Source organism: Myodes glareolus, chromosome 7 (assembly GCF_982192425.1).
Source record: "Myodes glareolus chromosome 7, mMyoGla1.1, whole genome shotgun sequence".
Lineage (NCBI taxonomy): Eukaryota > Metazoa > Chordata > Mammalia > Rodentia > Cricetidae > Myodes > Myodes glareolus.
Window position 1 is genome coordinate 30366715 of NC_142032.1, and position 12115 is coordinate 30378829.

General features: G+C 43.8%; 1 protein-coding gene across 1 annotated transcript in view; it reads left to right on the forward strand.

Moving 5' to 3' along the window:
- Nucleotides 1-4335: 4335 nt before the first annotated feature.
- Prkg1 (protein kinase cGMP-dependent 1) overlaps nucleotides 4336-12115 on the forward strand; it is a 1163909-nt gene continuing 1156129 nt past the window's right edge. The window contains exon 1 of the mRNA XM_048438824.3: nucleotides 4336-4873. Coding sequence (XP_048294781.1) covers nucleotides 4608-4873 — 266 coding nt within the window. The 5' untranslated portion in view covers nucleotides 4336-4607. The remainder of the gene's footprint in view (nucleotides 4874-12115) is intronic.

The window sequence follows — 12115 nt, forward strand, 5'->3', positions numbered from 1 at the left end:
TGCTTTCTTCCTCATGGGACTAGTCATACTTGAACTTGCCCTTCTCTCAATTTTAAACATTGTGAAAGTCGTTTGTAGGATGAATATGATCTGGAAGGTCAGACTGAGAACAGACATCTGTAGACCTGCTGGAGGCAGGGAGAAGAAGACCCATGGTTCTTCCTTATTTTGTAAATGAGGGGAAGAAATCTGAGAATGTAGGGGGCTTTCATAAGTACCCAGCTTGAGCAATGACTGGACAGAAACGTGTTTGTTGCTCTTTGGATTTGAATCTAGTATTCATTTTAGTTTCCCAAGGGTGTTATAGCATTCTTTCACAAACACTGCTATTTCTACTAGTGTGGGAAGTATTTTGATGTTGTAGTATAGAAAACAGAGACTCCCACCCCATTCCAAAGGTGGGACTCCTGCCTTGATTTTTACGTCCTCAGCCTTCATTTCTGATCTTGTACGGCCATTCTTACTGACTGACGGCACAAACTGTACCTAATCATTTCCTTTGGTCTGGACTCTTACAATACATAGCAAGATTCATGTCATTCCAGCGGTGGGGCGGCATGAGTGGTCTGCCGACTCAACAGTGAGCACAACAATCATTTGTTTCTATAGAGACTAAGAGAATATTTGGGGGATGAATATATTATCATGGGATATATTTTCTAGAAGCCAGAAACACTAAAATCGATTCACTTTTAATTACTTTTTGAACTTGTAAATAGATAATAATACCTCCTGTGATATTGACCTAGATTAAAAGGTAGGAATCCCATGAGAACTACTGACGTCTGTAACACTTTAGTTTCTTTAGAAAGTGTTGTATATGAAAGGAAAGAAAAAAGCGTCAAACTATGACCATAGCCTTTGACAGTGGATATTCTTTTTTTAGATAACAACATTTGGAATTGTATATAAAGTGTTTAGTGTCACAAGGCAAACAACTTTAGTAAGACAGCTGATTGTTAGAACTTGGATCATTGGTACTTCTCTGTGTTTATATGAGATTTCAAGCTTAGTGTGTTCCCATGACCGAAGGCATTTTAATTTTGTTTCTCTCAGTCTTCATAGAGACGTGGACATCCACCTTACTGTGTATTTCACAAAGAAGCAGGCTGTACTGGGATGCCCAAGGTCTGCAGCAAATCTAGACAATGCTAGCAAGACAAATTATCTAATCTGGGTAAATTAGTAAACCCATCTCTAAAATGGGATGGAGTAAGAGTAGTTAGCTTTCAGAGTCATTATGGGGATTAGAATTAGTAGCATGGACACATGGACAGGCTTAGCTCTGTGTTGGTGTGTATTATAAACATGGAGGGCTAAGAGAGATGGCTCATCAATCATTTAGTAGGTTCGGTACCTACTACTCTTCCAGAGGACCTGAATTCAGTTCCCAGCACTTGTGTCTGTTGGCTCACAATCACCAGCTTCAGGGTACCCAGTGCACTTTTTAGGTCTCCTTGGGGACCCACACACTTGTGCACATACCTACTCAAATTAAAAAATAAGAGCTGGGCACTGGTGGTACACACCTTTAATCCCAGCACTCAAGAGATGAGGCAGGCACATCTCTGAGTTAAAAATCATCCTTGTCTACAGAGTGAGCTCCAGAACAGCCAGGGCTACATACATACATACATACATACATACATACATACATATATACGTACATACATACATACCCTGTCTCAAAAACTAATAACAGTACTACTACTACTAATTGTAAACTGAGACTGCTTTTTCGTTTCCGGGCCACTCCGATCCAGATAATCACACAAAAACTATATTAATCACAGCACTGTTTGGCTAAAGGCTCAGAAGTATTACTAGATAGCTCTTTTATATTAAATCAACTCATTTTTTATTAATCTGTTTATCACCATGAGAGTGACTTACCGATGAGGTTCTGGTGTCTTTCTTTTTTGGCAGCTACCTGGCATCCCTTTGACTCCCCTACTCCTTTCTCTCTGCTCAGATTTCCCACTTGGCTTTGCTCTGCTAAGCCACTGGCCCAAACAGTTTTATTCATTAACCAATAGAAGCAACACATACACAGAAGGATATCCCACATCAGCTAATGATGATGATGATGATGATGATGATAATCTTTAAAATTGTTCAACATCCTTGCTATCATTGTACAGTGACTAAAAGGGATATTTTTTTCTTTAACATGACCTTCTTCACATTTTCAATTTTTTTTTGACCCCAGAACATGAAAACATTGTTATAAGCATTTAAGAAAACAATTTCAACTTCATTGTGACTAAGATGGTTTTTAGTAAATTTTTTCTAAGGGCACTAGATGGCGACCTTCACCTTTAATTAATGAAAGAAAGTTTCATTACTACTTTTACTCCAACAGAGGTACTGCTACAGATATAGGAGAAACAAGGGAAAGGCCACATCTCACAGTGGGAACACTGGAATCCTACCATGTCTAGGTTTTCAGCTTTGAAACTGGAACCAGAGCGGTGGAGAAATCAACACCATGACATCACAGCCTTGAACTCAAACGTATATACTGCCCTGGACTTGGACTTTGTCTCCAACTTTTCATCTCCTTCCTTTATAATATAAGGTCATTGGGTTAGGGCAGCTCATCGGACTTTCCTTGTGATCTAAATTACATATTTTGAAGCTAATGAATGAGGTTTTTTTCTCATTAGTCACCAACATTATTTAAGTTAAAAGTGTCCAACTTAAAAATAAGTTTAATTTAGAAAGAAAGTGGCGGGTTTAGAGCTCTGACGTATATGTGGCTTAAACGACACCTTTAACGGCAGAAGAAGCACTTAAAAACTGTCTTTGTTGAAGACAAGGTGAGACATGGGGTGAGTTCACAAGAATCTTTATGAAACTATGTTTATGTTTCCATAAGCAATGTTGGAACTGTGCCCTAGGCTTTTGCATGGAGTATTTTTAAAATACCCATTATTTTGAGTATTTCTAAAACGGATTATAGTGGATCCTGTTTTTACACACACGGGGGGGTAGAGTAGTGACAGGTAGTAACCATCACCACCACAGACAACTGAATCTGGGTAGAGGTACCTGCCTCCCTTAAGAAATCCAGATGTTCTGCTTAGTAATTCTAACCTATTGTAACCAGGCTAGCACTAGGTAATAGAAAGATTTCCAAAAGAAAACGTATTTTAGGGTCTATTTAAAAAACAAACCATATGATTGCTTTCCTTTTATGTATTGATTCAGACCAGGTAGTTTATTTGTTTGTTTTTTATTTTGTAAGTAAAAATCACAGTTTTTCTTTTTAAAGGGAAATGATTATTAATTAAGAGGAACTCTGTGTTTTAGTTTCATCCACTAAAATGTGTTAACTTGTTGCTCATTACCTGAAAGAATGCCCCCCATTCACCAAATAAATGGAATACAATGTTTACTTTTGTTTTTTATAAATCATGCTCTCTGTGGTGTACAATGGATATCTTTAAAGTGTAGTAATTACTAAATACTCAGGATCAAAAGGCTATAATAATTCCGTTAGCATTGGTGGGATGATGGATGCTCAGAAAAGGGAGAAACAAAGAACACAGTTTCAGTTTCCAAACTCAACTGGGAGGGTAAGCCAGCAGTTTAGCAGCTGCAGTAGCCACTTCAGAGCCTTGAAAGATGATACTGGGATGCTCAACATACAATATTTAACTGGAGTAGATGAAATAAAATCCAGACTTTGAACTGTTCACAACCAACGCATGGCCTTTCAATTCTCCGTAAACACTTGGCTCATCATGATATGCTCATTCAACTTGCCCTCCAACTGTTTAGTCCACAGTTTCCAGTAAAGTTATGTGCTACCCAGACTCGGAATTGCTCTTGCCCTGTCGGTCATTCTTATTAGTGAAGGTCTCAACCGCAGAACTTGACAGTGAGAAGAGATGCACACACATGCGCCTTCTCTCATGACCACATCCAGGCAAGCAGAGCAGAAAAGAAGGAAATGGTGAAAACAAAGATGGGTTTCTCTAGGTTGTCTAAAGGCAATTTAATATTTATGAAATGTCTCTCACACACATACACACATTCTCTCTCTCTCTCTCTCTCTCTCTCTCTCTCAGGATCCAGTTACAAGCACTGCGTCATCCTCGAGAGATCACATGGTAATTGTTGCTATTTCAAGGATCAAGTGTCATAAAGCACCCCATCCCACTCCCTTCTTTTGGTACCATATAGCCTAGAAGAGTTACTGTGTGATGGAGTGAGCGCAGACTCTCTGGTCCAACCAGGCTCTCGGTGGGGTGGCGCGCTCGCCTATTCTCATCAAGCGACTGGGAAAGGGGGACGAGGGAGGGGGGTCTCAGGGGAGGAAGGGCGGCTCTAATTGGTTTCTCAATGAAAGATAATCACCTATTCCCCAGAGACGCTAGGGATTAGCACTCTGCCTCTCCTCTCCTTCCTTTTAGACGCCTCATCCTCCCCTTGGAGCTTCTAGTCCATTCAGCAGAAGCGATCGCAGGAGCGGGGCCACACTCAGTGCTCCAGGCTGAGCGCCCCAGTCCCCGGCTTGCTGCGCTCCTCTGCTGTCCCAGCCGCCGGCGCGCCGCGGGAGGAAAAGTTTTCGAGAGAGGGGGGGATCTGGCTTAACCATAAAAATGAGCGAACTGGAGGAAGACTTTGCGAAGATTCTCATGCTCAAGGAGGAGAGGATCAAAGAGCTGGAGAAGCGGCTGTCAGAGAAGGAGGAAGAAATCCAGGAGCTGAAGAGGAAGCTCCACAAATGCCAGTCGGTGCTGCCGGTGCCCTCCACCCACATCGGCCCGCGGACCACCCGGGCACAGGGCATCTCTGCCGAGCCTCAGACTTATAGGTCCTTCCACGACCTGCGCCAGGCGTTCCGGAAGTTCACCAAATCCGAGAGGTAGGCTCAGGGCGTCGTGGGGGTAACGGCCACTCTCTCCCGGCGTTCGTGGGGACTGTGCTCGGGGCCGGGGGGCTGCGGCTCCAGGATAGCGCAGGGCGCCCCCTGCTCGCCGTGGCGGTCCGGGAAGGGGAAGTGTTTATTTTTGTTTCTGCGCATCACGTGCTGTGGTTGTCTCCGGCGGGCTGGGAAAAGGCAAGCTCTTCGCGGAGACGCGCCCCTGTGGCGTGGGGGTGGGGAGAAGGACCGCAGAAAGTTTGCTACCCTGCGCTCGACGGCTCTGGCTGCTGCCTCTCGGGGCACCCACACTGGGACTGAACCCTGACCGTCCCCAGGCCTGGAGAACCTTCCCGAGGCGACCCCTGGACCCAGGCCGCGGAGTGACCTGAGGCTGTTTGGGGTCGAGTTCAGTACAGGGACAGAGTTTGTCTGGATACAGTGAGCTTTGCCAAGAGGGCTCGGGCTGGCTTGGGGCGGACCGGGGGCTGGTCCACACCCAATAGATCCATCCTCCAGCAAAGGATTGGGAGGGGAGGGTTATTCACAGGGTTACTGTCAGGGGAGTTGTGACGTCATCAAGAGAAGGCCACGAAACCCCACCTCTGGGTGCTCATTTGCTCCGCTTCTGTTCCTTCCAGAAGCGCCACTCTTTAATTGCCCTGGGCTTCGTGGAGGTTGGGTCACCTTGCACGTGAAGCAGGTTAGGGACAAATTCTCAGCCCAGTGCAAGGGCAACAGCGGGTCTGTTTGCTTCGATTTCAACCCCTTCCTGAAAAAGTTGGGGTAGGGAGCGAAGAGGAGTGCTTTCTCTAGGCGTCACCTCGCTTCTCACTCTCTTCCTCCCTGGCGTTTTAAGAGCCAGATCCTTCCTTTTCAAAGTTGTGTAGCTTCTCCGGGGTGTTCATGGGAGGCTGGGTGGATTCTGGCCACAGGAGGAAGATTTTGCACTCCACACGCCGCCTTCTCAGAGAAGCCTGATCGATCGGTTGCAGCCTTAAAGCCCTGTGGACATTAGGGAGAGGAAGTGCAGACTCCAAAGCCCATTACTGGCTTTTAGTCTCTGGAAGTGCAGGGCCGAAAGTGCATTTCTCAGGATATTGAATATTCCATTAGGCATGCCTTCATGCCCGCCTACCTCCTACCCTTTCCCTCCTCTTAGATCACTTGCTGTCTGACTTTGGGGCCCCCGGGGGACTACTACCTCCCCCTCCCCCGCCGCCCCAACACACAAACTTAGCCCTCTTATTTTGAGGTTAGCTCTTCTAAAGAACAAGCCTTATCATAGGTCCCCTCTTGGCCAGTTCCAAGGCCCCCATGTTCCTGCACCTCCACTATACTGTACCGATTCCCGAGTGTATTGATCACAGTATGGGCGGGCAAAACGGACCACACGGGGGTCCTAAGCTGTCAGAAGACCCAGAGCTGGGAGTGAGTGGGGATAAGCAAACAGGAATCCCCAGAAAGGATACCACTTAGAAAAATACGGGCTCTCCTGAACACCAATCTCAGAGGGCTTTCAGATAGCCTGAGTCACCTTCCAGTTTTGAAGCGACACTGGTACCTCTTGGCCCAGCCTGTTTTGGAAGCTCCTATTGCCCGGAACGAGGCCACTCCCCTCCCACTTAGGCTGAAACTGCAGAGTTAGTCTTTGGCCTGGCCCTAGGTTGGGGAGCCACTGCAGCCCTGCCTCCGCCTGGCTGTGCATTCCGCGGCCGCTGCCCTGCCCGGCGCTCAGCAGCTGGAATCAATCTGCCCACCTCTTTAAGCAGCCACTTCATCAGCGGTCACCAGGCAGCTGCTTGCCTCCTAGGGCTGCCGGTTTGAGCTTTATCGCATTTTTGAAATTTCAGATTTCGTGTCTGGGCTGTGCCCTTAGAGTAAGAATACTGCCTCACAGCCGAAAGGAAATTCTCACCAGGGTCTGGAGAGAACTGGAGGGAGAAAACGCGCTTTCCCAGAGCCTGCCCTACAGGCGCCAGCTTACAGAGACTCTCCCCGCCCTCCTCGACAAGCATTCTTAAAGAATGTGAAGTTTTTGTATCTATGAAGAGGAAATGGCTTATGCCTCGTATGAAACATCTCCCCTTTTGACCCCTCCCCCACGCCCACCCCAGCGTTTTCTTATTGAAGTAGGAACTTTCACCTCAAGAGTGGCTCTTGCATGTTTAGGGATTAAGGGTACCTTTATTTTTGTCTTGAACAAGCATCTGAAGTGCTTTCTTCTCTCTGTCCTGGTTTACACAGAATTGAGGTACATGTTTTCCCACGTGTGCGTACTTCCAAGTTTTCAAAAGGGAGCATGCAGTTTATTTTCAGTAAGGTGACTCATTAGCATTTAAAGAATTTTGACAGGTATAATATATGGGCATAATATCCATTGGAATTAGGCACTCACTTAAAGGGACAGTATTAAGTTCTCAACTGCAAGACACTTTGGTTTAGCTAAGAAGAAAAACACTTGGAAAGGCATTTCTAAATGATGAGGGTTAATATCAAACAAGATACTCTCAGAATAAAAGAATACTTCCGGTATTTTAGGTATTTGGGTTTAGGAAGCAGATAGTTCATCTCCAGTGACATGTTGTGACCGAAATAGAAGGCTTTATTGCAAAGTCCTAATGTTCAACTATAATTTGAATGATAGCTATTAGTTCTGAAGGGTCATTTCAAATCTTATTAGGACACTCCAGTTTTATACTGAAAAGGAGATAAATTTAGTTTGAATTAGGGTTTTTTTTTTTGGAGGGAAATCTAAAGGAAGATTTTCCTATAAATTTATGCTTTAGAGTCTGTAATCTAAAAATAATTTACACAGTAGGTAGCAAAACATATCTGAAGCTTTTATTGCAGTGGAAGGAAACGGGAGAAATTTATCTACTGCTGTAATCAACTCGGTCCAATTATCCACATTTCCATGTGTCCACAGAGGATATAATGCTTGTTCTCCATTAAGAATGATCCAAGTATCTAAGGAATGCTTAGATGAAAATTATACCAGGGAAGAGGAAGATCTAAGCTCTCAAGCATAAGTATCAAGTGTACAGTGTGATGATCACGTTTAAAACGAGAACATCTGACTTACTGCGGCTCTCACTTACAGACCCCTTAAGAAATGCTCTGGAGGGATCAAGTGATTATCACTGAAAACTGCAGGCTCTTTCAGATGATGGCGATGATATCTTAAATACTTTCGTTTTGCCAAAGAACTCCAAGTATTTCCCATAGATTCCTCTGAACTGGATTCCCTCTGTGCGTATACTTCCCATCCAGAATTTCCGATTTCTCTCAATTCTTTTCCCGGAATTTTCATACGAGTTCCTCATTTTGGCTGTCTTATTAACTAGTGTATACACAGGGGACTGCACACAAGTTTTAAATTAGCTGGAGCATGGGCTAGAATCAATATTAACTCGTTCCCAGAATAAGAGCAGACTGTATTCCAAAGTGGCTGGAGCTATTTTTGTCCTGAATCCCTCGCTTCCTATGATGCCAGTTGATCAGCTGGGACTCAAACTTCCGTGGGACATAGATACCTTGGACTGGATGTCCCAGAAAACCCTTGCCGCTTGCATCTCTGATCCAATACCGTTGCAATTTGGCCTTCAGACTAAGTCAAGAGACAGGGCCTCATTTTGATATAAACAACTACAATAAAGTGTGTTGGGGCTGTATTGTGTGGGCCTAACAATAGCTACTCACCCAGGGTTCCCATTAGAAACACACAGAGTTTTGAAACAATGACAAAAGGAACAATAAAGACAGCGTATCTCTCCCATCTCGACACTGTGCTAGAACCAGTGCCTACTGCAGCAGGTCACTCACTGTTTTACTGTAGCACATCTAAAGGGTACCCACTTTTGTCAGGGAAGGAGTGTGAGGCTTCGAATCTAGTGACTTGTTTATAGGCTCCCAGCTCATTCCCACCACAACCAGCTTCAAACCCAAACCGTCTCGTTCTGAGTCCACATAATAGGTGTACTGGGAAGTCCCAGACCAGGGCTAGTTCCATCTCAGTAACCAGTGGGTATCACTCGGTGGGTAGAAAGGACCTACCAGGAGCTAAACTGACCTCATTAGAAAGGGACCAGGGGACTCTTGGAGCCATCTTAAGTACCTTTGACGGGCCTGCTTAGCTGTGATGTCTGCAGGCAGCCCTGCTCTTGTAGGATTGTTACTGAGCGGTCTTTCAGCTTCCTCTTCTCCCGGCTTCTGTAGCTCAGTGTCCTGTTCCAGGCTGCAATGATAAACATCAACACTGCTAAAGGAATTAGAATTACCTTTGCCTCCTTTGGATTCTCTCTGCCTTTGCTGGGCAGGGAAGGAGAGTGGCATGTGCTTACTCTTCCCCATCTTAACATACCTCTATCATCAAAGTGAAAAAGCAATAGCTTTCTGAGGAACACCATATAGTCCCACAGCAACCTTGGGGAGAGAACATTGATTTCGTTGACTCAGATGAACAGTATTTTGAGCAGGAATTGAAGAGAAGGCAAGCTAATGGCATGGGATAAGACGTTTGGGCAGGACAAGCTTCTATCTTGCCATGCCTTTGAAAGGGGCAGGTTTAGCATTAGGATGTCACATGGACTTTCAGCCCATGCTGTGCATGAGAGGGGTGGTTCCCTGGTGTAGCGAGGAGAAAACTGAGCAAAGCCTTGTGGGCATGCTTTTGAAAACACCTCAGAAATAGAAGGAAAATGTAGGTTTCTTGGTTGTGCGTCTGTATCTGAGATGCCAAACTGATAACTTCGGCATGCCATTAATTTAGATTTCTTTAAGGGATATTTCTTAGTACTCAGTTCTGGTTCTGGAACCAAGAATATTTACGAGATGAGCGGCCTGTGTCAGGAGTTCCTGTTCATTTGAATCACTGATATAAACAGAGGTCAAATACTTAGATTCAACCATGTATCCATTAGCACAAAGCAATTTCAACCAGACCTGACAAAACAAGACATGTCCTTTCTTCTTCCTCCTTCCTGACCGAGGTCCTATTTCCCAGTGGGCTCTTGAGATTGCTACTCAGAGATGCTGAGAATGCTCCAAATCTTTTCTTTTGATAAGATTTCCAGGTGGTTTCATGGCTGCATAGGGTATGAATAATTATTTTTGTTTCCCATTGAGAATTTTCTTATCGGGGTTCAGAGTCAGACGTTATCAAGGTTTCTTGTAGGTTTTGGAACTTACTGTGAGCTCTGAGATAAACCAGGGATAGCATATCCTGTTTCCCAAAAGTGAAAGTTCAGAAGCTTGGGAATTGTCAGAAAGGGATATTGACCTTGACTCTGGCTTTGTTGGTATGTTGTGCTGTCGGTTCACTGGTGAGAAAAGAGGAAAAAAGAAAAGAAAATGAAAAATACACATGTGCACACAGAGATGCACACACACAGATGTACAAAGTACATTTGTATGCAGACATATACCAAATTACTGTTTGATCCCATATGTGATTTACATTTCATATAATGATTGTTATTTAGACAGCTTGTCTAGGTTATCTCAAATAAGTTCTTGTAGAAAAGATGGCTTCCTTTTTACATCTGTTGTTCTAAAGCAGTTCATGGTATCTTGTAGCTTTTCAAATGCTTCTGTGTGTTATTGGGTGCATATTCCTATGCTGCCACCCAGCACCACATGCAAGCATCAATGCTTGTCACTCTTCCCGTATCCGGTGCTCTATCTTCTCACCCCTCTCTTTGGTTTTGACTCTTCCCGACTTGTGGGTTCCTCTTTTGGATCTGTGTTTCTAGCTTGTAGCTTGGTAGCTTTGAGCCCTGTCAGATCTGACTGCTTGCAAAAGTCTCAGGACAGAGACGTGCAGCAAAGGGTACTTGTTCAAACGATGGGTATGTTTTAAAACTTGTCTATGCCCTCAGGTAGGTCTGTGTGCGCATGAGTGTGCTCGTGTGTGGATGTGTAATTTGAGTTTCATAAATTAAAGGAATAATATTTATAGTGAAGATTCACAATGCCTTAAAATAGCTGTGTGTCTTTAAAAGACATGTATGTCTTTCACGTGGACTTAAGAGAACGCCTTTCCTGTTTTAATATTTTCATTCTGGAACAACAGATTCTTTTTGTGGAGTGGTTAATCTCCACAGTAAGCTCTAGAGATTGTGCACAGAGCCCAAACTTTGGTACATTCTGTGATTGTAAACATTTTAATATCATTTTGTGGGGGAATAGAATGGAAACCTATACTGCCTCAGAAAAGCACACGATACAAAATAATATCTGAAATTTGCCCTGTCCAAAGCGCTGGCTGCATGTGCACTCTCTCCTTGGTGCATATATATTTGATTTATTCTTGGGAATTCATCGTTAGCAGTTAATTTGTTATCCCGGTATTTGAGTTGATTTTCTTGTTTTACAGAGTATGACACATTGGTGTCAAGGTGGCAACATAACTGTGCTGATTTTATGGCAGCGTTTATTGGAAAGACAAGCAAACCGGCGCAGTCTAAGGCATCTACTGTAACTTAAGTAGAAATTAGCTTGGCTTTTTAAGTTGTGATAGAAATGATGCAACTTCAGCTGCTAAATTCTCCGTTACACTTGCTGCAAATTAAGACTCTCTTGTGTGTGTCGTCTAATTTAGCCAGCGCTTCAAAATATATTTTAAATTCCTGGATTTGTCTTCCTTTGAGCACTCAGACCTCAAAATGCTACAAAAATACCATTCTAAAACCCTTCAGGGCTCCTAAAAATATTTGTGTGTTTGCCTTTCAGAAATATTCCTGGGTCTGTTTATTCAATGATAGGGTGCTAGGATTGTCTAACAAGCAGCTCGAAAGCCTTTGGGTAAATGTTAGTGTTTTTCCCGATGCCTCTCATTGCCCACACAGTGTAGATGAAACTCACTTCATGTATTACACAGTCACCAAAGGACTTGTTTGCGTGTGCCAGAGATTCCGAAAATAGAAAATTCTTTTATATCTTAGGCTGTAAACCCTTGAGTAGAAACCAGGTCTGTTTACAGGAAAAATTCCAACCAAATAAAACCCGCAATTTACCATGCTTTTCTCTCCCGTGAACTGCTTCTCAGAGAAAAGGTATATCTTGAATATATTAAAAACAAGTGAAAGGAGCTTGTGTCTGCCAGGGTAAAAGCACTTCCTATTCAGTGAGCAGTCCATGTCGAGAGTAAGATGACTCTCAAATACTCACCCTGGCATCTCCTCTTAGCCCAGCAGATTTCAACTGTGGCATCATAACAAAATGTTTTGTATTTCATTGATTATA